General features: G+C 31.9%; 1 protein-coding gene across 1 annotated transcript; it reads left to right on the top strand.

Moving 5' to 3' along the window:
• The first annotated feature begins 765 nt into the window (after window positions 1-765).
• LOC143044212 (sodium-coupled monocarboxylate transporter 2-like) lies at window positions 766-26,702 on the top strand. Its single transcript, XM_076216136.1, has 15 exons — window positions 766-1,414; window positions 7,996-8,061; window positions 9,153-9,204; window positions 11,905-11,972; window positions 12,578-12,732; window positions 13,616-13,756; window positions 15,168-15,297; window positions 16,110-16,198; window positions 17,433-17,545; window positions 19,177-19,247; window positions 20,062-20,148; window positions 20,630-20,826; window positions 21,903-22,000; window positions 24,361-24,479; window positions 26,256-26,702. The coding sequence occupies exons 1-15, from the start codon at window positions 1,040-1,042 to the stop codon at window positions 26,436-26,438; spliced, it is 1,944 nt and encodes a 647-aa protein (XP_076072251.1). The 5' UTR covers window positions 766-1,039; the 3' UTR covers window positions 26,439-26,702.
• Window positions 26,703-26,774: the final 72 nt, after the last annotated feature.

The raw sequence follows: 26,774 nt of genomic DNA, 5'->3' as shown, positions 1-26,774 counted from the left end.
TCCATAAGCCTGGATATGTCGTGGCTGGTCACATATATTTACCAGTGAAGTCATAAAGATCGATAAAGACAATTTATGAAGTCGGTGTGACATCAACATTTACTTGTATACCCCTTAGTTGTCCGATAAGATCATCGTAATGATAGAACACTTTATTTATTTTATATATACAATTTTATTCATTTATGTATTTACTTTATATTCATAGATTTTAAGAGCTAGATAATTTCGTACATATAAAAGAGGGGCGAAAGATACCAGAGGGACAGTCGAACTCATAGATCGAAAATAAACTGACAACGCCATGGCTAAAAATGTCTATAAGAGTACAGGAAATAAAAGCTAATTATTAAACCAATGACACAAATTATACGTATGTTGCTATCTTTAGGAACAAATAATGATGTCAGTGTGTATCATAATATGTCAAATATTTTGTTTTAAATTGAAAATAAAATAGTGGCTATTGATTATAAAATATAAAAAGAAAAAAAAAGGAATATCGTCAATTTGGTTTATCTAGTAACTCAAACTGAAATAATAACAAGACCGCAATCAGAACTTATTTCGGAAGTAACCTTTGAAACGATAAACCGACAGTCTTGTCTTGTTTGCATAATTAAATAAAGTATCACAGTTTTGTTTACTATATCATCTGCTTTGTAGAATATCCTTTATCTCTAGTGTAAATTTTAATATATCATTTATGGGTCTATATAAGTGAAGAGAAAAGTAGATAAAGATTTACACTTAGTCGATCTGTATATACCTGTCAATATCGGGTTGTTACCTCTACAAATATCATGCTCCAGTGAACTTAGAAGTGTCAAACTTTACATATCAATCTCTCTTGACAAACAAGGGAAGTACATGTCTTCACTTCAAACAGGCGTCATCAGTAAACTCCGATAAACATATTTACCGTTAGAAAAAAAACGCAAAAGTTATCATCGTATAAAAAAGGACATCACAACAGAGAACTTTCATTTCTTTAAAAATAAAAGAACGAACTACTTGATAAATTTACTGTAAGATAATCATGTGGAACAGAACTTATTCTTACAGTTTTGAAAGAGGGGAAACAACTCTCTTTCATGTAGCTGATTATGTTGTTTTTGGACTAACTCTTTTAGTTTCTGCGGGAATAGGACTTTTCTATGCAATTAAAGACAGGAATATAAATAGCGAGAAAGAGTTCCTGTTGGCGGGACGAAACTTGTCGGTGTTTCCTGTTTCTCTATCGTTACTCTCCAGCTTCATCTCAGCAATTACACTACTCGGAACACCAGCAGAAATTTACAAATACAACACAATGTACTGGCTTATATCTATAGGATTTGTAATATCGGCGACTGCGTCAGCTCAGATCTTTATTCCAGTATTCTACAACCTGGGAATCACAAGCGTATTCGAGGTAAGCTTCGTTTTGTTATTAACAGTTGCATCCCCTTTTCTTTTTTTTTTCTTAAGTTTTCGATGCCTCCGCGTTTGCGGTAAGCTCGCTATTGTTATCTATACTCTCATATATATGTTTTCATAGACTCTTAATTAAAGTATCCTGTCACCAGCGCGATTGCGCTTGTGTTGATTTTTCCGCATCGGTGCACGATATTTGCAACATTCATTTTTTAAACGGTACATGTATAATATAATCAATTATCGAATATTTGCAAGTTTTGTGCTAACGATCGGATTTCACGGTGGTAAGCCTCAGACATGATTGAATGAATATACATATATCAAATTTCGCTATTCTCTTTTATCAGAGTACATCATCTTAACCAGTAATGGACTTTAAATTAAACTTTTGACATTGTAATTTACTTGAATGAAGCGTTTCAAGAAGTTAGGGATGCATGGCCAGTCCTAGAATTTGGTGGATAGTTTTCTCATTGGCATCATCACCATTCCGCATATCAACCTTATGTTTGTATTGATTAATACGGATGAGATCGACTTTATATCGACATACAAGCGTATATCGACCGAGGACAAAGTACATGTAGTTAAAATATGAAAATTTATATTATAATAAAGTGTACTGTAACAGATAATTTAACCAAAAAAAACAACCGACCCAGTCTTACCACATCCTATTTTTATTATATTAATGGTTTGAGGCAAGAACATTTGATCAGATACTTGATTTATCATAAATCTTTTATAGTAACTGGGTTAACTTGTTTATCGAATATACCTTAAGGAAAGAACTTCTACCTTAAGTGCATGGATTATATCTTATTGCAAACATTGTCATTATGGTTGTTCGTGAGATAAAATTATCTAACGGGTATTCATCACGGTAACTGACGTAGTGCTGACAAGATAATATACATGTAACAGGTGTATAATTAATACAGTATATGAGTAGTTTAGTTGTATTAAAATGCATAGACATACTAAAGAATCTTTCACATGTCCTTGGCAGTAGTTCGTTGCTGTCCATTATCGGAATGTGGCTCATTGTCGCATCGTGATTCAGAACTTAATGGGGTAAATTCAGTTAAAAATCTCCTTACCTATTGACTTTAATGCTTTTCTATGTCTTGAATTTTTAAACCTGATTTACCTAGAAATTAGAAACTTTCATATATCATTCATGAAAGTACAAATGTAGCCCTATCTTTTGCAACAATAAAAACATAGGTTCATGCGGCATTTTTGGGCATCCACATGGCCTTGTTTACAAACACTGTAGATTCGCACTTAATTCCTTAAAGGCTTTACTGACCCCCATTACTTTTCAACCATGCAGTAAAAATAAATATAGTACATTCAGCATTTATTTGTATTTTTTATCTTTTTTTCAACTCTAGTTTTGATCAATCTATCCAAAAAAAATATTACAAACATCTACCAAACAGAAGAGCATATGACTTCAGTTTTATACAGAAAGCTCTCCCCCAAAATGGGCGGTCCCTGATGACGTATATTTATTTACTGAACTTACCCCTAATATCTGCTTAGGCTACATTGTATTATACTTATATCTTACGTCCCCGCAGTATACATGGTATATGGTATTAGCGGTTTTTATTAAAAAAAAATATAAAATATCGCATTTGTATGCCCCACCTACGATAGTATAGGGCAATATGTTTTCTGGTCTGTGGGTCCGTTCGTCCGTTCGTCTGTTCGTCCGTACGTTCGTTTGTTTGTACGTCTGTCCCGCTTCAGGTTTAAAATTTGGGTTAAGGTAGTTTGTGATGAAATTAAAGTCCAATCAACTTGAAGCTTAGTATACTTGTTCCCTATGATATGATCTTTTTAATTTTACTTCTAAATTATTGCTGTGTACTTTCCCTTGAAGACGATTATCTCGTATCGCCTACCTTTAAAGGACTATTTTTGTATTTATCTCATGGTGCTGTCTCATTCATTATTATTTGGTATAAGTAAATGACTTATATTCATAATATTTTTATTCATGGGGTTACTAATTGATATAGATTTGAATTATTTATTTACGTTGTACTGGTATTTATAATGCTTAATACATGTAGGAGTGAAAGAATTACAGGGCCATGGATGTTGTGAGCTTAAGAAGTAGGATCTAGCATAAGAAAGGGGTGTTAATAATAATGAGTATAGTAAAAGTGATAATAATAATGAAAAATTAAATTTAACAGAAGTCCTATATAAATACATTACAAACAATTCAAAGAGAATAATAAAACAGAAAAAATACAATATATTAGATGCAAATATTTAAATAAAAAGACAACAAAAAGGCTAACCATAAAAAAGTCAATACAAAAATACATAATATTGAAACAAAATAATAATGTCGAAAACTCTAGTCGTCTAAAAATATGCGAGACAGATAAAAACCATGAAAAAAAAAAAAATGTTGCCTTAAAAGTTAACACGAAACAAGCAAAATCCTGTAAGAAACCCCGATTCTGCATTAAAAGCAACGCGGTTAGTGCATGTCCCAATTTCGGTACGAACTATATTATTCAAATGTAAATGTTAGATAAAAAATAAAGTAATTCGATATAAATGAGTTTTTGAATGAGATTATTAACGTTATGGAATATTTTATTTGAATAGGAAAGAGATAAAGGATACAGCGAAATAAATAGAGTGAAAAGCTGAACCCTTTACACCTCAAAGTAATAGATGTAAAATACTAAATTTCTTAATCTTTATTGTATAAAAGATTGATACATATAGTCTTAAAGTGTACGTATTTTGTAATATGCTAATTACTTTCAAATGCAGAAAAATAAAACGAACATTTAAGTGCATAAATGATGCATTATACCGCTTCGGAAAACGTAACGGTTCATAAATTCTTTTTTTTTCTTTTAATATGAAATTAAAATGCACATCTAACATTCAAGTGCACCGACTATAGAAATAAAAAAAATATGTTAGATTACTTATTCCAAATCTTTATTGAAATCTTATTTGAACATAAATTTATATTCAGATAAGGTAATACTGGACTTGCGTTACAAGACAGCAACCACACGACATAAAAACCAACATATATCTAGAGCTCAACATATATCTTGAACATAATGATAAAAAAATGCGTCAATTTTCAAATGTGTACATCTTCATATAAATTGAAGCCGCCATGCCAAACTTTTAAACTTGGATGACGAATTCTACTGCTGGTTTCTCTGCACTTAAACAATTACTCTAATTAAGTGCTTTATCAACACATTATGTCGGCAATTCAGTCTTTGCCTGTTTTACGGGTGTCGTTTTAACATAAATACGGAAAACACCTCAAACATGAAAATCTTGTAATTAATGAAAGGTTTCATGAAAAAAACACACATAAACATTCAAAATTATATCCTGACATAGTGAAAAATTGTAAAGTCATCTAACTGATTGTAAAAAGAAAGAAGCGTCACTTCTGTCATGATAAACAATTATTCTTATCCTATCAAAGACGGTTACAAGCTTTCTTTGTCTGTATATTGATGCGACCAGTGCCGATAACTAGCCAGAACAACTAATTGAATTTCTATGTCCATTTCTAATAAGTAATAAGGAACGTAACTATTAGTTAATTGACGGAAAATAAGTATTAAACTTCATCAATACTACACGAAAAGTTATGTACGTGTGAGTGAATAAATAGCTCATAACAGTAACAACGGCAGGATACAATGACAGTTTATATATTATGACCTCACATTTTGTTCTACTGACATATTAATTCATAATCAGGCCCAATCTAATCCTAATACGGGTGTTTTAACGACCTCGATTATCCATGATAGATTTGATTGCACCATCATCCCCTTGTCTACGAAAATTTAAACTAGAACTGAACTTGTGTACATACGTACTAATTTAATTGAGGCACTTCATATCTCAGTGGGGATATTTTTACGTAATTTCTTTCAGTTACGTTCGTACAATTTGCTACATGTATTTGCCGTAAACATTTAATGTCGCTATTATACTGTTATCGCCAAAGTAAATATTATAATCTTTTAAAGTGTGAAAAGTGATATCGAGATTTAAAAAAAAAATAAGACAGCGTTGTTTAATCAATGCTTTAAAATCTAGTTTATAGTCTAGCATTTGACGTTCATCAAAATACGACCGACAGTAAATATTATAACAGTTCAATATATAAGTGATATGATATTTTCAAGTGCATAACGTTTCAAAATTTAGTTAGAATCATGCATTGATTTATTATAATCAATTTCAAACCTGTCGTCTGTTACATCGGCTAGCCTACAAAATAACTTTGTACTTTTTTCAAACAACCGTTCGTGTTTATTTTTTGAAAAAAAAGTATAGCAGTTTTACACCGATCCTACAAATGTAAGAAAAAAACGGAATTTTGAGAAATGTCTAAAACTTATACTGCACTTTTATTTCTTAAAGTAGTATGTGAAGATTATTTATTTATAACATATTTCAATTGGTCAGATAACTTTATGTTACACAGTAGTTTATGTATTTTCTGTCCTTTGGGGGGATGAAAACTGTATTGTTTCAATTTGTTTGTCCTGAAAATAACACATGCTCTCGCATCCAGTAAATATATCCTCATCCATGGCCGTTTTCACCTCATCTATTCTTGTAAGAAATAACAATGTGACAAATGTGATCTAATCAAAAACTTTATTAAAGTCTCATATATTGTCATGGTTACCTTAATGGTGAGGAAAGATGACTCATTAACGTCCAGTAAATTATTTGAATGACTTGAACCCTACTTTTTCTAGACCGACACATCGAAATGGGAGTATAACGTGCTCATTCAGAAAGGAACAGCCCGCACGAATGCATATAAGTTATTAACCCTTACCAGCGACACTATATTCTGACTCCAAACCAACTGGTCTTTGTCCGTACCCCTAAATGTCGTGTTCTTAGCGGGAATCAGTCAACACGAATTTTCATCGCTTGGGACGGTACCAAGTAATTCGTAAATTGAGCCAATTGCTAGGACAATAGCACCTAATTGATGTTTATCACGTTATGACATGTGATTATCTGTAACATGATGGCTGACAGATTTATGACAGTCATAAATATATCAATCTTAATAAACACTATGTATGATTAATCACACGACAATGGCACACTTACGTTCCCCTTTCAATTAAATCGTTCATTTTAAAGTCCCATATAATAAATTATTGTAATTATCAGTGTAATACTTCATTTTAAAAAAGAACTTATTGACAAATTTTTCGCCTTTTCAGAATCTAATTGTTCGTATACCAAAATGAAAATAACGTTACGTCTATGGATAGATTTTCATTGTATATAACGTTTTGTACCAATCGCAACGTTTTGTTGCACGGCGCAAAATATTACCCAGAATGCTTTAGATTCGGAAACGGCGAATTTGTCGTTTTAGAATCTAATGCATTCTGGGTAATATTTCCAAAATCGTACACAAAAACGCTGTGATTGGATTAAAACGTGATCAACGATAGAAGTTCAACCAATATTGTAACGTTATTTTCATTTTGGTGTACGAACAATGAGATTACCCATAGTCCTCTAGATTCTGAAAAGGAGAAGTTTAATTAGAAACTTAATCAGCAAATTATAACGCAAATCTTTACAAACAGTGGCGGATCCAGAATTTTTCAGAAGTGGGGGCCCACTGACTGACCTAAGAGGGGGCCCGCTCAAGTCACGCTTCAGTGATTCCCTATATAAGCAACCAAATTTTTTCCCAAAAAGGGGGGGGCGGGCCCCTGCCCCCCCCCCCTCCTAAATCCGCCTCTGACAAATACAACCCTAATTTCGTGAATCGTTTGATTTGACTTATTTATTCTTCATCTCAGCAAGTTTCTTGAGATATATTCTAATAGAAATCTGCACACTTGATGTACATAACTTTTAAGTAGATACATCTAATTGAAGGAAAATAATGTTTAACATCTAAAGGGCTCGTGTCTATCTTTTTTAAACCACATGAACCAGAAAGGAGCAAAAATGACATAACTGTTATGTAATGTATTAACATGAATTACATGTAAAGGACTTATAATCTTCGTTACTTAAGGTGGTACCAAACACTTTGACTAAAATTAATATGGCTCATCTTAAATTTCATAAAATTTTGACAAAGTATTTACTTTGACCATTTGACAAAAATATAAAACTTTCAAAAAATTTGAACCAACCATTTTATCAGAAAAATTACACTGGTTATATAGCAGTTTGACAAACACTGATTTAATAATTGAGAAGCTTAATATTCATAAATATATTATTTAAGGTCCTTCCTATACGTGAGGAAAACCTTATTGGTTTTTTTTTTTTTTGTTGTTGGTTTTTTTTTCAGCTTTAGGAAAAGCAGAGTCGTAAAGTTCCATTTGTTCCGAGAAATCCTGAAAGGAATGTTTCTTGTTCTTTTACTATTGCAAGGTATACCAATGTATGCATAAGTGCCATCCGCATATAACTATAATTTACCACACTAGCATATCTTTATATTAGTAACATGTTGGATTAAAGATATGAAATTACTTTGAATATAATTGTTTGTTTCAGTACATTCAGATGAGGTTTGGAAGACTTGTAAGAATCATTGCCTGTATTGTTTACTTAACGTGGATGGTAAGTATTAAAAACAGTTTGACGCGACTTTTATATATTATAATTTTAAAAAAGGGGATATATATATATATATATCTTATAGGATTGTATGTATATTTTATTTTATCACCTTGCACTTTCACATTTTGACTGAACAATTTGTTCAATATTCTGACTAGTTGAACAATTTGGTTTTATAAAACAAATTGCAATTTGGTCAAAATTTTGAATGAGTTGCAATTGGTGGAGAGCAACACTAACAGTCAAGTCACTGTAAATTTTTAAATAACCAGACCGTTATCTTCGAACATCTCTATTAATCATAGGCTTAAGTATGATCCATAATGGTAGACATAGATCACACATCCGCTAAGGATAGGAATTGATCATTTTGTAACTTTTGCTCCTATCAAATACATTGGTATTCCCTTTCTAATATGAAGATAAAATTTTGATTATTTTTAAGCGTATCAAGAAAGAATATTTTGCTATAACCTTTTGTCATAGCGACATTCATTTCCAGAAAAGTCATAGATATGTATTAAATTATAGTTTTGTTTGTTAAAATATATTTTTACATTTTTCACTTAAAATGCAATCAATTGAACTTTTCTCATCAAATTCTTTTGAAAATGCACGGTTTTAAAGGTTCAAAATCCGGTTATGAAAATAGAAAAATAGAAGTGCAAGGATATAGGATAGAATCCGGTTACTGATTACACACTTTATTTACATATCAATCGAAAAATTTTATCAATTCTTTTCTGATGTATTACATTTATATAAAGTTATTTCACAATCGGGGTCTAGTTGGTCGAGTGGACTAACACTGTGGCTGTGAATTCAAACCCTGCACATGACAGGTGCGATCGACATCGATCTTTAATGAATCGAATTGCCAGTTTTCCAGTCGAAGGTCGAAAGTTCTCTCGGGTCACGCCGGCTTTCTTCAACAATAAAAACTGCACACCACGACATATCATATCTAACTTTCAATCGTGCCGTTAAACACCATTAATTAATCAATCAAGATTACATTATCAACGGTTGTGTACATTTTATCATTAAGTATAACAATTTATGTATTATAAATACACGTTTTTCCTTTTTAGTTGTTCTACATGTCTATTGTACTTTACGGTCCATCGTTAGCTCTCAGTGCAGGTAGGTAAAGTTGGGAGATACGAAAATAAAAGTTAGAAATCGATCACACACAATTCAATGAAAATAAAGAGGCTAAAGTAGGAAAAACTAAACATTAAACTTTTTAAAAAAGTGTCAAAAAACTATGGTGAACTCATATACTTCGAAAAGAGAGGCGAGAGATACCGAAGAGAAATTCAAACTCGAAAATAAACTGACAAATATTAAATTGTTTTCAATAGACAAAAAAAAAACAAACAAAAAACATAGAACTTCCTCTCCCCCTCCCCCTCTTAAAGACGGCTATGTAATTTGGGTAAATTCGTACTATGTGTACTTTATATGTTGTATGCCTATATTTATTGTGACTTTTGGTAAAGATCATTTAGATTATCAAATTACTTTTCAAGCGAGCTTTAAAGCTTTAGTTATGTATCTAGATAATTTTCTTGACCCGCCTACTATAATAATCTACTTGTCTGTCCGTTGTCCGTGCTGTATCTATACAAAATGTTTGGTTAAAGGTAGTTTACCGGGCTTGTATTTCCTATTATGATTTCTTGATAGAGGGTTGCTGCTCACAAGGAAGCTATTAAACCAAGAGTTCCAAATGGTGAAGTTGAAATCACCCCTTCGTAAATTTTACGGACGCCATCGTGAGTTGGTTGACCGTTATGGAATAACCGTTTCATAGATGATATCGGATATTTACCTTATAACTACAATCCCCTTCCCTTTTCATGAATGTGACCTACCAAATTAGACTATTGACCGGCTTTGTAATGACATGAACAACACGACGGGTGCCACATGTGGAGCAGGGTGATCTGCTTACCCTTCCGGAGCACATGAGATCAACCCCAGTTTTCGGTGGTGTTCGTGTTGCTTAGTCTTAAGTTTTCTATGTTGTGTCATGTTTACAATTATTAGGGTTTTTTTCGTCTTTTTCATTTTTAGCCATGGTGCTGCTATTTTTTTTTTTTTTTTTTTTTTTTTTTTTTAATTTTCGAGTTATGAGTTTGACTGTCCCTCTGGTATCTTTCGCCCCTCTTTTACCTCATCAACTTAAAACTTAGTACGCATGTTCATTATTATGTGCACTAATGCGAACAAGGAATGGTGTCCTTTTGAAACATATTCTTGTTTTCTTTCAAATGAATGCTTTTCGAACTTTTAATTGTACGGATAATTTCGGTTTTGATGTCGTGTCGTGGCTTTTTAATGTGTACTAAGAATTGTGTCCCGTTAACATAGATCCTTTTGACAGATTCTTGTGTTCTTTTAAACGTATGCCTTAAAGTTCACAAACCTCAAATAACAAGGCCAAGGTTAACATTGTTTACATCCTGTATGAAAGTTCAACTTTTGGGTAAATGCTGGTTTTACATTATAATAACACTACAATAAAATCGATGTAAGTACGAACATAATCCTGACCTCATTCATAATATTAAAACGTGAAAGAAAAAAATCAGTTCACATTTCAAAATTTTATTACCGAATTTTATCTAAAGTGTTGACATAGTTTTGTATAAGCTGTTGGCGTGAATCGTGTCCTTCACCTAGATTGTTAAAAGCTGTCGGCGTAATTTGTGTCCTTCACCTAGATTTCCGGAGAGTTTGAACAATATATGACTAAGAGGATTAAGCAGACCTAATAAAATTTACAATTTAAAATATAATTTCAATTTTCATTATCAGATTTAAAAATGATTTATTCGACTCCGTTTCATTTATTTGTTTTAAATGTATGTAGTCTTATTTAGAATTGCAACTTTTTTTTCACTTAGGGAACTTTTCGAAATTTTCATAAAAAAACGTGTTCCTAAGCCATAAACATTTCAGTATTTATTACGTTCAATTCCTATTGTAGGTTGTTGGTTTTGGGGTTTTTTTTTTTTTTTTGTGAAAACAGCCACTGTTCCCTCTCCATGAAAAGGAGGGGGACACCATAGTAACCTAGGAATAGCGAAGACACATTATTTTAAAAATAAAAGATATTTGTCCTATTTGAAATCTCATATCTAGGGAAATTTTTTTCTTATATGTAAAACAAATTGTAGGGAAGATAAGAAAAATAAAGGCAACAGTAGTATACCGCTGTTCAAACTCATAAATCCATGGACAAAAAACAAAATCGGGGTAACAAACTAAAACTGAGGGAAACGCATAAATATAAGAGGAGAACAACGACACAACACTACAATGTAACACACACAGAAACGGACCAAGCATCCGACAAAATCCCACGAGAATAACAAATATAACATCAAAACCAAATACATGAATTTGGGATAGAGAAGTACCCTGACACGTCTTATAGCAATGTCAATTTACACTAAAAAAATAAGAGAAAACAAACGACGCAACGTTAAATTGTAACACACGTAGAAACGAACTATAATATAACAATGGGACGAGTTTTATCCACAGACTGCACACAATATACAAGTCAAAATACATTTTGGTCATCTGTTTTAAACTAGTTCAAATAGTCTATTTTTTTCTGAACACATATATAGACATTTCCATATTACGACGTATTTCATTGGCTAATGATTACAGTTGAAGGTCATACAGTGGCGTCTAGATCTTCATATTGCGATAACGATTATTGTCATAAGACAACAACAAAAAAACTTCACACAAAAAAGACGACGTTTAACCTATTACATGCCCTATATTATGCTATTATTATGTTATTATTATAATATTTTTCAGTTACCGGCATTAGTTTGTGGGGCTCTGTTGTAGCAGTTGGGGTTGTGTGCACATTCTATACAACATTGGTAAGGAACGTCACAAGAAATTGTGTATTCATCTATGCAAATTATAAACATGTCACTGCTTCAACTGTTCAAAGAAAAGAACAATGCTAAAAAAGAAGTTGAAATATGCAAACTCATCACATATACCAGTATAAAAATGTCATACATCAGACACACGTTTCGTGTACTCATAAGACTCATCGGTGAAGTTCTAATAAAAAAGATTTAAAAAAAGGCAAAATATAGAACGATTTTTTTAGTATCTAACCATCCCATTAAAATAATTTACTTACATCAATATTGGGTTTAAATGAAAGACATGCGCATTTACAAACCCATATTCAGTTCATTTAATCAGTGTCTTGCCCATGATTTATATTAAGAATTATAAGATTAAGTACATGATGATTGTAAAGTACAATGTTAGGTGAACAATTTAATAATCAATAGCTTTATGACTACATGCAAAGCTCACACCGCATTCAAGTACTTTATTTTTTCCATGATACAATCGACCAAAGACGAGAGTTCTCACCTTTTAATATTCAAACGTCTTCTTTTCCATTACATAAAACATGTGATTACTATTGAGACATACAAATGATACCGTTTCACCAACAATTTAGGGTGGAATGAAGGCAGTGGTATGGACAGACTCTTTCCAAATGTTGGTAATGTTTGCTGGTATGTTCACACTGCTTATAGCTGGTTGTTTGAAGTTAGGTGGTTTAGACGTGGCATGGAACGTAGCATACGCCAATGACAGAATACAATTTTTGATGTAGGTATAGTATTATAAATGCTGTACATGCGATTGGTTACAATTTGTTTCCTTTTTGGTTTAAAGGATGATATATGATGTCGTTAAGTACTTTTTGAACTGCATTTGAAGTAAACAGTTTTGATTGATAACGTCTTTATTTTTGGAATCTTTTTTTCCAAATGAACTTTCGAGATATTAGAACACAAACATATAATTACGTGGTATATATATATTTATACTGAATTATATACATGTAATTTAGAAAAAAAACCATCAAAAACGTGAGGTATTTTAAAAAATCATTGTCAAAGGGCCACTATCTGTCAAAATAATGTTCACCGATTTGACTCAAATTCTCATATTTGATTTATAACTTACTAAACACTTATTCAAATGTGATAGTCTTGAATAAACAGTTAAAAGGTCAAATCACAAAAATAACGAACTTCACATTGCATATACTAGATAATATATATCCGAATTTCGAATTTCGTGTGTTTTTTAGTCTAAACGCTATTTAATTAACTATCGAGATGACACCGATAACTACCGACGGTCACATAACACGATATACACATAAACATAAATAGATATAGACCTCGTGCAAATTGATTTTTCTATGTCTGTTTGATTTTATGTTATAGGTTAAAAATTAATTCAACTTTCTATTTTACCTGTAAAAGAATGATTTTTTCATGGATAGAATCAGTCATTCGAATGATTTACTTTTGTTTTACCTTCAATGATGACATTAATTTCTTTTAATAACCGAACACGCATAACTTCTGGTTAATCCATCTCTAGCTTAGGGGTTAAATTGATGTTCACATGTATACGGATCATTATTAATTTTCATAGTTTACGCATCATCTTTTAATTGTCTTCTTATAATCATTTTCAGCATGGACTTTGATCCTACAACCCGGCACACATTCTGGAACGTGATAGTTGGTGGTGGTCTGTTTTGGACTGCAGTATATGGCATTAACCAAGCACAGGTTCAGCGTGCGTTGTCCCTGTCTTCCGTGAAAAAAGCAAGACTGTATGTTCTTTTCATTATTTTACGTGTTTTTTTTTTATATTATTATACTATCGATAATTTCATGTTATAGCCTGTACAAATGAAATTGGTTGATAAGTCAGGTGTGAATATATAGAAAGTAAAACTAAAACATTTGAATTTGATGCAACTTTCATACAAATGAGAGGTTCAGCTAGCTAAAAAACAGGTTTATCCACCATATTTTATATTAGAAAATGCCTGTACCAATATCAGGAATATGACAGTTGTTATCCATTAGTTTGATGTGTTTTAGCTTTTGATTTTGCCATTTGATTAGCGACTTTCCGTTTTAAATTTTCCTCGGAGTTCAGTAATTTTGTGATTTTACTTTTTGCATCTTCAGACAGATTATATGACGTAACCATTATTTGTATCTTTCGTCCCTCTTTTGTCAATTTATCGATTTGTAGACTGATATGGCGGTTTATAAACTTTATCAAAGGAAGAAAGTAATTGGCATGCTAAACATGATAGCAAGTTTAACCTCGTTCTAGTTTGCACATCGATGATTTTAAAAATATTTTGATTATTGTCAATTACATAAATTTTTGTAGATTATTAATTTTAAGTTATCTTTTATATTTTCATGACGTAAGAGTCTATTAAAATATTGTTGACTGTATCAATTAAAATGAATAATAAATTTAAAATTCAATAAACACATACGTAGGAATTACCAAAGTCTATTGTAAATGAAATAGCTTACGTTTTTCATCAGTGGAATACAACTTCATCTATTTAGCTCGCATAGAAAATATTAGAACCGAACATGTCTTGCTGATTAATAAACCAAAACATTATGAAATAAACAAATAAGCATAGGAATTGTGAAGTGCCATATATAAGCAATAGAATTTTATAGTTGTTTAAATCTCGTAGATGAATTAAGAAGTTAAATCGCTATGGGTATGAAAATTCACACTCCGGCATGCTTTATGTAAGAGGGTTTCACAACCCATCATCAACAACTAACATATTGCAGTAATTTAAGTCACCAACTTTTAAATCATTCAGTTTTTAATATACAAACCAAGAGACAACAGTGACTTAAAGCCAATAAAGGAATGACTTAATTTTCAATTTGAGGGAGATTGTGTTTGATGACATACAAATTGTTCCTATTCTGAAAAACCCTCATTTGAGATACAAGGCTGCTATGAAAGCATCGACCACAAATGCGACTCCAGATAGTAAAAAAAATAACTGACTGTAAATGATAGGCCTTCATGTGTTAGATCTAGAAGGATAACTTTAAATCAGCTTGCATTAGAAAAATGAAGGGGCACCGACGCCGACTGAATAAAGATCCACAATAGCGGTTTATAAAGTTTTATGATAATTTAGTTTTAATTTCATTATTCATATCCTCAATTCAAAATATATATTGCAGGGCCATATGGTTGAATCTACCGGGTATGTTTATTGTGTTGACTTTGGTGTGTTTGGTTGGTGTGACCATGTATTCTTACTTTAGTACATGTGACCCTGTTACTCTAGGAATAGTCGAGAAAACTGATCAGGTACTATGAATAAAACTATGGCAAAACATTTAATATACTAGTATGTAGAATGAACTGTTTACAAACATGCAAGGAGGATTAGTTTCGTATTTCCAAAACACTGATGTATTACAATCATACTCAGATGAAAAAAAACAACAAAAAAAACATTTGAAACTGTTGATGTGTTCGAATTTGACAACTCTTAAGTTCTAACTCTATTCAAATAAAACACCTGCATTGTATACATTCATGATACCGAAACTCACTGAAAAAAATAAAAGTATACACAATTACAAGAAGAAGATTCCGAATCGAAGTCAAAATCCAGAGGAAAATACACTAATGAAAATATTTAAAAGCATGAAGATATATATAGGAACAAACACAATGGAGGTATAAGAACATCAACTACTAAAAAGTAAACATTCATGCAACAAAAATCCAACTATGACTGGTCGTGATATTGAGTACTTTCGTTTGAAATGAAAATGGCAAAATTGGTAAATAATAAAACGAGACTTATCTTAACGAGATAATCCTATCTCCATTTATTAATGATTGGACGCGTGTAAACGAATATTTTAGTCGTGTTGGCGATAGTTGTTTTTTTAACAATATATAACGTTGACTTATTGTAATGCTACTTAGATTGAAAGAAAATCGCAATTTGGAGGCAAACAAAATACAGTCTTCAATATTAAATGCATTAAAACTTGTGACAGTGCAAATTACAATTACATTTTCTATAAATTGAAAACTTTTTATTTTCTTGTCAATTTTTTAGTAACATTTAAAGACAAACATGATTATAAAAAAGTTTGATTTTGTAGCTGATCCCACAATTCACAATGGAGCTTGTTGGTCATCTAAATGGTTTGCCAGGACTTGTTATATCATGTGTGTTTAGTGGAAGCTTAAGGTATGTAGAAGTATATAATAATAATTTCTTGTTTGTAAAATAAGAAAAAGAAAATAACACTTTATAGATTTGTTGGGAGAGTGGCGCTTTTCTGGATTTAACTTCATTGTGAACGCTATCTTTATGTGAATTTTCCATAGGATCCTATGTTTAGCTAAGTTCAGCTGTGGCGGACATCTTGGTCGGAGAACGGTTATGTCGGACATAGTTTTCGGAAGGGGACCACCTAAGCACGATTTCTCGGTTGCCAAACCTACTTAAACTTATTATGCCGTTAATCTAAATTGATTTATCTACACAATGATGGGTGGGTTTAGGGGGGGGGGGGGGGATTATCTGTGAAATAAGTTAAAAACAAAAACGGGGATTCAGTTTTGGAAATGTTAGGTCGAAAGCCAGGTACTTGTGCCTGTGATAAGTCTATATCATATCTGGTTGTATATGTCGGACTATCGACCCGTCGGACTTTCATTGTGAACGCTTTTACCTAAAATATTAAATGCAATGATATATTACTACGTAAACTCGTGAAGATATGATTGAAAAGCGCATGAAAGAATTACTAGTTATACATGTAATTCTGGTCAGCTTTTCCTGAAGGATTGTTTTTCTTTAAAGCGGTGATATGATGAATTACTTAACAATGTAAGGAAATTTCTCTCACAGTTTATAAAAATACAAAGTCATATAAAAGTGTTAATAAGAAAAGCAAATCAATGATTTTGTTCACTTACAAAATTGAAATAAGAGAACATTCGAGATTCGAGAGAAATTTAAAACACCATGACAAAAAATGAAAAATGAAGAAAAGACGAACAAATTAACAAAACACTGCATTGAAAATTAAAGACATTAAACCCAGCATAAACTGAGAGTACACACAGTTTGATGATGTCAAAATAGGGAGTACACACGGTTTAATGATGTCAAAAATCCAGCATAAACTGGGAGTACACACGGTTTGGTGATGTCAAAAACCCAGTATAAACTGGCAGTACACACAGTTTGATGATGTCAAAAACCCAGCATAAACTGGGAGTACACACAGTTTGATGATGTCAAAATAGAGGAAAGGAGATCGGAAATGTGTTCACGACAATTGGAACATATCTACACGAATAAAGATTAATAGGGAAAACGTATCAAGACTGAAAATATCGTCTGTAAATAAAAGCAATTGAAAATAGAGGTACATCGTTCCAATGCATAATTAATAAAAGTTCTATATTTGTAGTACTATATCATCTGGATATAATGCTATTGCTGCCATTTTGCTGGAAGATTTTGTGAAGCCATGTTTTCCAAGAATGAAATCATCTGTAATGACTGTGATCTCTAAAGTAGCCAGTAAGTTTACATCATTGTGATCTCTAAAGTAGCCAGTAAGTTTACATCATTGTGATCTCTAAAGTAGCCAGTAAGTCTACCTCAATCATCTGTAATGACTGTGATCTCTAAAGTAGCCAGTAAGTTTACCTCAACCATCTATAATGACTGTGATCTCTAAAGTAGCCAGTAAGTTTACCTCAACCATCTGTAATGACTGTGATCTCTAAAGTAGCCAGTAAGTTTACCTCAATCATCTGTAATGACTGTGATCTCTAAAGTAGCCAGTAAGTTTACCTCAATCTCTAAAGTAGCCAGTAAGTTTACCTCAATCATCTGTAATGACTGTGATCTCTAAAGTAGCGAGTAAGTTTACCTCAATCAGCTGTAATGACTGTGATCTCTAAAGTAGCCAGTAAGTTTACCTCAATCATCTGTAATGACTGTGATCTCTAAAGTAGCCAGTAAGTTTACCTCAATCATCTGTAATGACTGTGATCTCTAAAGTAGCCAGTAAGTTTACATCAATCATCTGTAATGACTGTGATCTCTAAAGTAGCCAGTAAGTTTACATCATAACTTTTTTAACGGCTTCAATATAATTAATGAACATAAATAGGATTGAGGTATTATGGTTATAATAAGTAAGTAAAATATACATTTTGGCTGACGTCTCTAATGTAGTTTCAAGTATTGGTATGTGTTCAATTTGGTTCCCTTTTTTTAACTTTTGATCGACGCGCTACTCGTACCATAAATGGATCATACTTGTGAAAGTATACATGTTGTAGTACAAACAAATCATTCATTACATTGCCTCTATATCTATATGAAATATATTTAATCTAAGTAATAAAAAAAAGCACCAAAGCAACTGCATGTCATACAAAAATGTTCAATAATTTCGTTATTTGAGTATACATCCTTTAAAAAAAAGGAAATTACGAAATCGTCAATTATTTTTATGATACAAAATTCAAATAGTTAAAATTTAAATATTTACTATCTGTATTGAAATTTCTAGCTTATAAGTAACTAAAGGCAACATTAGTATCCCGCTGTTCAAAATTCATAATATGATTACAAATCCGTGTTAAAAACTAAAGCCGAGGGAAACACATCAACTATAAGAGGAAAACAATGGAACAACAGAAAACAATGAACTGCAACAAAAACAAATGCAAACAACTAGAAACAGACTATTTGATAACAACTGCCATATTCCTGACCTGGTTCAGAACATTTAAGAAAAGAGAATTGTTAGCGCTCATATTGCAATGTTAAAAATATCGCTTATGGTCATACATCCGTCATGTGAATCCATATTCAGTCGTACTTTCAAAATTGGGAATAGGACACTATCGGTAAAACAAGAGATCAACCCAATCATACCAGTTTCACTGCTCATGACAAGTGTTGCTGTGATTATCCCCATTAAATGTATTCACGTTCAAATGTCAAGAATGCTATTAACAAAAATATGATAATAGTTCTATAAGCATCTCCACAAATCAGTCAGAATTGTTGAAATCACGGTAGAAAGTGATTGATTTTCATTTATATAATTATTTATATTTTTAACAACCATCACATTTAAAGCCGTATAATTTGACTAATATGTATTATTATTAAAACTGTTGTTTACATTTTAGTTGTTGTCTGCGGTGGCGTTTGCCTTTTGATTGCTTACGTCGTTTCTCAGCTTGGTGCATCTATTTTACAGGTATTTATTATAGAAACTTGATTTCAATATTAGCCTTTTTTAATTTTAGAAAAGATGTCATCGTTATGACCTGATATTGATCTTTGCGAAGTTTGGGGCAACAATTAACATTCTTTTAATCAAATAAAAAGGAAAGATTTAAGACAAATTATCGTTGCCTATCTTAAGGTTACCCTTTTATTCCAAAATCATCATTTTCTATATTTATACACATTTTATGCATACTTGTTAAGCAAATGGAATACAAAGATATAAAAAATAAACCAATGTCTTAAGAAGATATGGTATGGAGCTGAAAGTCAATTTTGACAAAATTTTACCTGACACGAACTTATTTTATCCAACAGATATTGCCTTGTGTTTACTAAAACACAATAAAGGGTCTGTTCTGAAATGTTAAATACAACTTATATCCCATCTCTCTATGGTCAAAATACCTTATAAAATGTGTTACTATTATTTGCATGCATCAGTTATTTTTAAGTTTTCACAATATTTGTGTTCTTCAAACGTTTGTTTTTGAGAATTTATAAAAACGGCGAAAGATGGTCCACAATAAACTTAATGGCATGTCTGCTTGATCATATGAGAAAGTTTTCTTTTATGGGAAATTGAAGGAGATGTTAGTATTCATCAATGAGATCAACACAAAAATACTTTGATTTGCCATTTGATTAGAGACTTTCCGTTTTGAATTTTCCTCGGAGTTCAATATTTTTGTGATGATAATTTTTTACAAACTAGCAAAATAAATGTACGTGGCATCACATCAAATGCTTGCCTCGTTTACCGGTATCGTTTGTTTCATTTGCAGGCAGCTTATATTTTGTTTGGTATGCTTGGAGGACCTTTACTTGGATTATTTACTCTAGGAATGCTATTTCCCTGGGCAAATAAATGGGTAAGTGCATACAAGTGTTTATAAGTGGTTGATCCGTTTATAATGTATGCCACCTGTTCTTTATAATCTAAAAAAATCAAGGTCTTCTTGTGGTTGGTTTTTCTCTTACACATGTTACATTAATCAACACTGAAACGGTATTTGTTTTTAGTTTTTTTCTAAATGTTTAAAATAGACTGAGTGTGAATAACCGGATACCAGTGCGTATTTCTAAGTTTATTAATAACCTTAATGTCTGAAAGGAAGATCATACCGTCTTTAGTCACATTTTAAAACTGTAAGAGTAAATTATTTCTGTCTCACTATGTATTTTATTTTAAAATGAAAAATGACAAAAACAGGATCTGTATAAATTATAAATAAAATCAAAAGGATTCAATTGCATATTTTCAAACTTTTTTTCAATTATCTATTTATTACACTCCAGATATTTGCATCATAATTTTTGTAATATTCATTTTGTAAATTATCTGTTTGATAGGGAGCATTAATAGGTCATCTGACAGCCCTGGTAATAACACTATGGATTGGTCTAGGATCGTACATAAACAAAGTAGTTGTCACACAGCCATCAGCAATGACAATAGAAGGGTGTCATATGTTCAATGCTACAACAACAACGACAATGCCAACAACTCCTCCATTAGTTTCCACTGGCTCTGTTATACTAGACGAAAAGTAATTACTATTCTTAATTCTAATACCGTTTGCAACGTCACCTTTGATTTGAAAATGATATACGAAACAGAGATGATACTGATTTCTGTACGAATCATACTTGGTATTGAGAATACATTTATCATTTACTCCCTTCGAGATCAAAAGTTTGAAAAGCCACCAATATGATAAAATTTAAGAGCAAAAATATTAAAGGTACAAAGAACACATCAGCCAGAATTGTGTCATTATAGTTTCAGTACAATTAAATTGTTAATGAACTAAACATTTAAGGACAAAATTGATTTTCATCCGAGTATAAAAATATAACAAAAAAATGCTGAACAAAAAAGGGAATATAAAAAAGAAGATGTGGTATGATGGCCAATGAGACAACTATCAACAAGAGACCACAATGACACAGACATTAACAACTATAGGTCACCGTACGGCCTTCAACAATGAGCAAAGGCCATACCGCAGAGTCAGCTATAAAAGGCCCAGATATGACAATGTAAAACAATTCAAGTCCACAAAAAATGAAAGCACCTAACATTACTTGGAAAAGCATTTTTCTTAGAAAATGGTGGGTTACATCTAAAGCTAACCAAACATCCTACTTATATGACAGTTATTTACAGTCCTTTCATATTGGCTCGGAGTTAGAATAGAGTGTCCGGGGTAGTGGCCATGTCTTCTGTTGACTTTTACCCTTTTGAACTTGCACTTTATATATCCTGCTTAGTATGTCGATCTAGTATGTACGGGATTCATATTGATATTGCAATGTATTTTCACATGTTCCTGTCTTGATATGGATATAGTAATACTTGTGACAGTTATCACATATCAATACTCCTCATCCTATAGTATATTGATACTAGCAATAATACGAGGGAATGAAACTATTTATTCCTATGGGCATTGGTAATTGTAATTTTGACTGTAAAATATTTGTTCGTTTATTGTTGAAAATGGGAAAAAATACTTTTTCGTATAAATGATAGTCCAATATAAACGGAACAAAGAAGAGGCCCACACTTTCAGGTACATTTTCTGTGTAACGAGATATAATTATTTGTTTTTCCCTTTTTTAGAGATGATTTTCCACTGTACAAGATGTCTTACATATGGTATACAGGACTAGGCATGATATTAAACATTGTTGTCGGGTTGATTGTTAGTTTAGTAACAGGTAATGTATAAAAGTATAATACATTTAATCTACTCACTCCATATTACATTAAAGTTGTGCATTAAACCTTGCATTGAAGTCAAAAGACGCAAAAAGTTTGTTTGGTTTTTTTTATTATTTTTTTGCATTCACTTTTACTTCAAAATGCAAGTATACAATAATAAATTTAGGTTTTCTTATACATTCTGAAATATTTTCATGCACATATTTGTCCTAGAAACCAAACCCTAACACCTCGTCGTTTCAGAATTTAATGCATTCTGTGTAACATTTTGAAAAGCGTACAACGAAACGTTCCGATTGGTTAAAACGTTTTAAATATTATAAATGAATATTCAACCTATGACTACGATTCTTTAATATTGGTGTATGAACAATGCATTTATCCTTTGTCCTTAAGATTATGAAAAGGGGAATTTATTTCAGTTACAGTTATGGCATTTATAATGTATAATAATAGTACCGACATAAGGTATGCATGTTAAATAGCTGTAGCGGTCAGTTCATTTGGAATGGCATAAAATAGTGTATTTCTCTTGATATCAGATGCAAAGTTATGATTGACTAATGATTTTAAAACTTTAACCAATAAAAGAGAGTAACTGTAAAGCATAGCATAAACTGGTCTAGATTTCACTTTTTTGATTGGAGCGGCTCTGATGAGTTTTATACAGAACAACCACGGGTCTGGTTACATAAAATAAAAGACAGAAATCTTAAACTAAGGCCACACCAATTTGATTCCTTGTTCGACGGACCCGCCCGCACCTATTTTTTTCAAAACAGAATTTTTTTATTTTTTTTATATTCCCGCTTCCCGCATCCAGAAATGTAATCATGTCCATTTCCCGCACCGTTATTTTTTTGTAAACATTATAAAAAGATATCAACATTTGTTTTTGAAATCACAGTCTATCCTGTATATAACGATTTTAAACATAAAAGCACCCCAGCACACTTTGAAAATATCTGTGAGAATATTTGTTTCAGCATGAAACCTACTTATCCAAAGCGGGAGTGCTCCGATCAAGGATTTGTATCTCCGATATAAATCTATATCAGCGGAAATACCGGAGTAAAGAACAAAAAATTGGTTACTTTCCCCCTTACTTATATTCCCTATCAAAACATGTCGTTGTTAGAATAAAGTACAAAGAACTTCTGAAGGATTTGCCTTCAACTGCAATTATATTGTATGCTGGCGAAACAAAACTATCCATAGCCTCTGCATGTTTATGCACCTGTCCTGATTGATTGAGGGGCCTGTCCTTCAGCAGTTATCGTTTGGTAATGTTGTTCATTGGTATATTTTTTCCCGTTTGGATGTACATGATATATAAATTAGATCGTTGGTTTTCCTGTTCGAATTGTGTACGCTAATAATTTTGGGTCCTTTATAGCCTGCTGTTTGGTCTGTATCAAAGCCCTGTGTAAAAGGCCGTACTTTGACCTGTGTTTGTTATTTATATCAGGTTGAGAACAACCCTCCCTCAGACAACATGGACAAGGGGTCATTTTACTGATGTAGAAAAGAAAATAGAAATACCAAGGATTTGTATAGTTCTTCTATACAAAACCTTTGAAAACTTAGAATTTTGTACCCAAAAAGAGGAGAGTTACATCATATTTTAAACAACTTTTTCTAAAAGAGTGGTCCACTTATTTTGAATAATATTAAACTGTTAAAGTAAATGTGTTAACATGGTTAAAGTCCAGGAATATTACAAAATTCTTGGACATGTTTTGACCATTTAATACCAGATAGATATATAGTTCTTTGAGAAAATATGAGCCCTTTTGTACAAACAAATATATTATAACTTATATTGATCCCTCATAAAACATGTAAAAGGGATATTTATAACATTAAGGGGTTCTCCCCAAACTGATTATGACTTGGATGGAGAATTGTCTCATTGTCAGTCACACATACATGTCAAACATAGACCAGATTTAATTATTTCTTGGTGAACAGGGAAAAAATACTTCAGAAATTAAAGAAATGTCAAAGTACAAGTGATAAATCAAGCTTTAATATTGTCAAAACCTACTATTTTATGTTTACAAAAAAATTATAATCGCTCGCCTCTACTTTTCAAGCTTCGCCTCAAAAATTTGCAAATTAAATATTTTTTTATTTAAATTTTCAAATCGCTCGCTCGCCCCAAATTTTGAAGTCCAAAAATCCGTAGAACAAGAAATTAAATTGGTGTGGCCTAAAGTTACGAACTTTGCATAATAAAATGGAGAAAAGCAAATTAGCTTTCATGAAATTTATTCAGTAAGAGGGAAAATTCCTTAACACCAGTCATTAGCGTATTATTGATTATTTATTTTACCGTTAATATTATCTCTTCCAGGTCCGACAAAACCTAGTGAAATAAATCCAGGCTTAGTTTGTCCTATATTTGACGAATTACTTCCATTTCTTCCGAAGAAACTCAGGAAAAAGTTGCATTTTGGTGTCCGTCACGAAGATGTAAGTATCAGATTGATATATTCATAGATAAAAATTAAATATTCACTCTGGGAACAATATAGATATTCAAAAGGTAAAACCCAAAAAATACCGAACGCCGAGGAAAATTCAAAACGAAAAGTCCATATTCAAATGGTAATTTCAAAAGCTCAAACACATCAAACAAATGGATAACAAAAGATATGCGAAAAAAGCAGAGAAAATTTAAACTCATAAATCGAAAATAAACGTACAACGCCATGGCTTAAAAAGAAAAAGACAAACAAACACAATTGTACCCAAATTAAAACATAGAATAATAAAGAATTAGCAACACGAACCCCACCAAAGACTAGAGGGTGATCTCAGGTGCTCTGGATTTTTAAGCAGATCCTGCTCCACATGTGGCACCACTGTCATATTCCTTACTTGGTACAGGCAATTTTCTAGCACAAAATGTGTAATAAACCTGGTTTTATAGCTAGCTAAACCTTTTAAAAAAAATCTTTCTTGTTTTTAAACTGATGTTTCTAAGTCTGTAGTTTCTGCAGAGTGGCGTCATTTCTACATTGTTTTACTTTCCGGAGTTTTTTACTTACTCTTGACATGGTTTTGCCGGTCTTTTACATTTAAATTAGTAAGTGCCAAATTATAAAGTATATTAAAAAAATAAAATTGAAAAAAAACGAAGAATAATCTCTACAGTCTGACATTTTTCATTAATGTCGTTGATATGTTTAGCAAATGAAACATGATCCGTATGACGACAGAATGCGCGTGACACAATGTCTCTGTCGGTGTCATTCAATTTTTTTTTTCCGTAAATCATGTTATGTCTCTTCTCATTTTGTAATTAAAACCAGCTGCAATCCACCATTTTTTCTTAAAATGTCCTGTACCAAGTCTAGAAAATTACAGTTATTATCTTATTGTTCGTTTCTGTGTGTGTTACATTGTTGTTTGTTTCTTTTCGTTGCACTTTAGTGTTTCTGCTGTGTCGTTGTTTTCCTCTTTTAGTTCATATGTTAACTCGGTTTTAGTTTGTAACCCGGATTTCCCTTAATCGATTGGTGACTTTCGTACAGCGGTATATTACTGTTGCCTTTATATAATTGATAGTATTCATACCCGCATTGAGAAAATTTCATATGTTGTCTCTAGTTAATGGTAAAGTTCTGGCATACAAGCGTGAGGTTCGCTACCTAAACAAACATGGTTTTACTCATCATTTTTCGAAAATTTCAAAAGCAGTATTATATTTAGAAGAAAACAACAACTTTTTTCACAGTTTACTTAAATCTATATCGGCTTAAAAGTGGAATGATTATATTGATGAAAAAAACAAAGCCGCCTATGTTCTTATGCCATTACGGTAACTTTTTTTATATATTTGATTTTGTGCAAAACTAACATCAACACATATCGTATACACTCTAAAATCTTGTTATGTAGATTACGTAATTCATTTAATAAACAAGAATGGGATTAGGAATTATTATTAATTCAAGAACCTCCGTTGACTGACGCTGACGTTGAGTGATCTTTTGTTTTTTGAAGACCTGTTGTCTTCCATTCGATCCTATAATTGCCATTGGAATTTTAAGCAACCAACTTGTTCACTTGTAAATTGTCTGCTGTCTTAAGTTATAAAAGACACATAAACAAGCAAAAACACGTGGACTATTAGTATGGTAAAAGTTTTACTTTTGTTAATGTTAAAGCTATCGCTCATTAAAATTTCATTTTTAGATCTTAAATTTAATTCATGTGTTTAATATAGAATGTTTATCTTTGTAGTTTGTAAAATTTAGTCCAGACGATCCAGACACAAAAGATCGCGGTGGATACGACAACAAGGGTTTTGACTACAAGGAGGCTGATGGTATTAAAAATGATAAACCTATAGCTACTGTGTATAACGGAAGTCCTAGTTATGCGATTGGAAAAGACTATGAGAAAGATTTTAGCACGCAGTTATAGAAATCCACACAAATTGATACTCCATGGTTGTATATTCTAATGAATTGACCCGTTGAACTTATATATTTGCCATGTATTTAAAATTAATTGGAATTTCTGTATAAATCAGCTGTAGTAGCCCGAAGGTTTGAATGTGCAATTTGTCTATCTGACATGACGATTTGATCTACAATGTTTATTTTTTTTATGAATATAGAATATGTTAGTTTTTTTTATAGTCTAGCTGTATATCGTTATTGAATAAAGTTTTATTTTGTATAAAAATCATTGGTATTCATAGTAAACTGATGTTCAGTAGTTGTCGTTTGTTGATGAGCATGTGGTTCATACGTGTTT

Source organism: Mytilus galloprovincialis, chromosome 9 (assembly GCF_965363235.1).
Source record: "Mytilus galloprovincialis chromosome 9, xbMytGall1.hap1.1, whole genome shotgun sequence".
Lineage (NCBI taxonomy): Eukaryota > Metazoa > Mollusca > Bivalvia > Mytilida > Mytilidae > Mytilus > Mytilus galloprovincialis.
The sequence above is the reverse complement of the archived record's forward strand: the minus strand, read 5'-3'. Positions and strand labels throughout refer to the sequence as shown.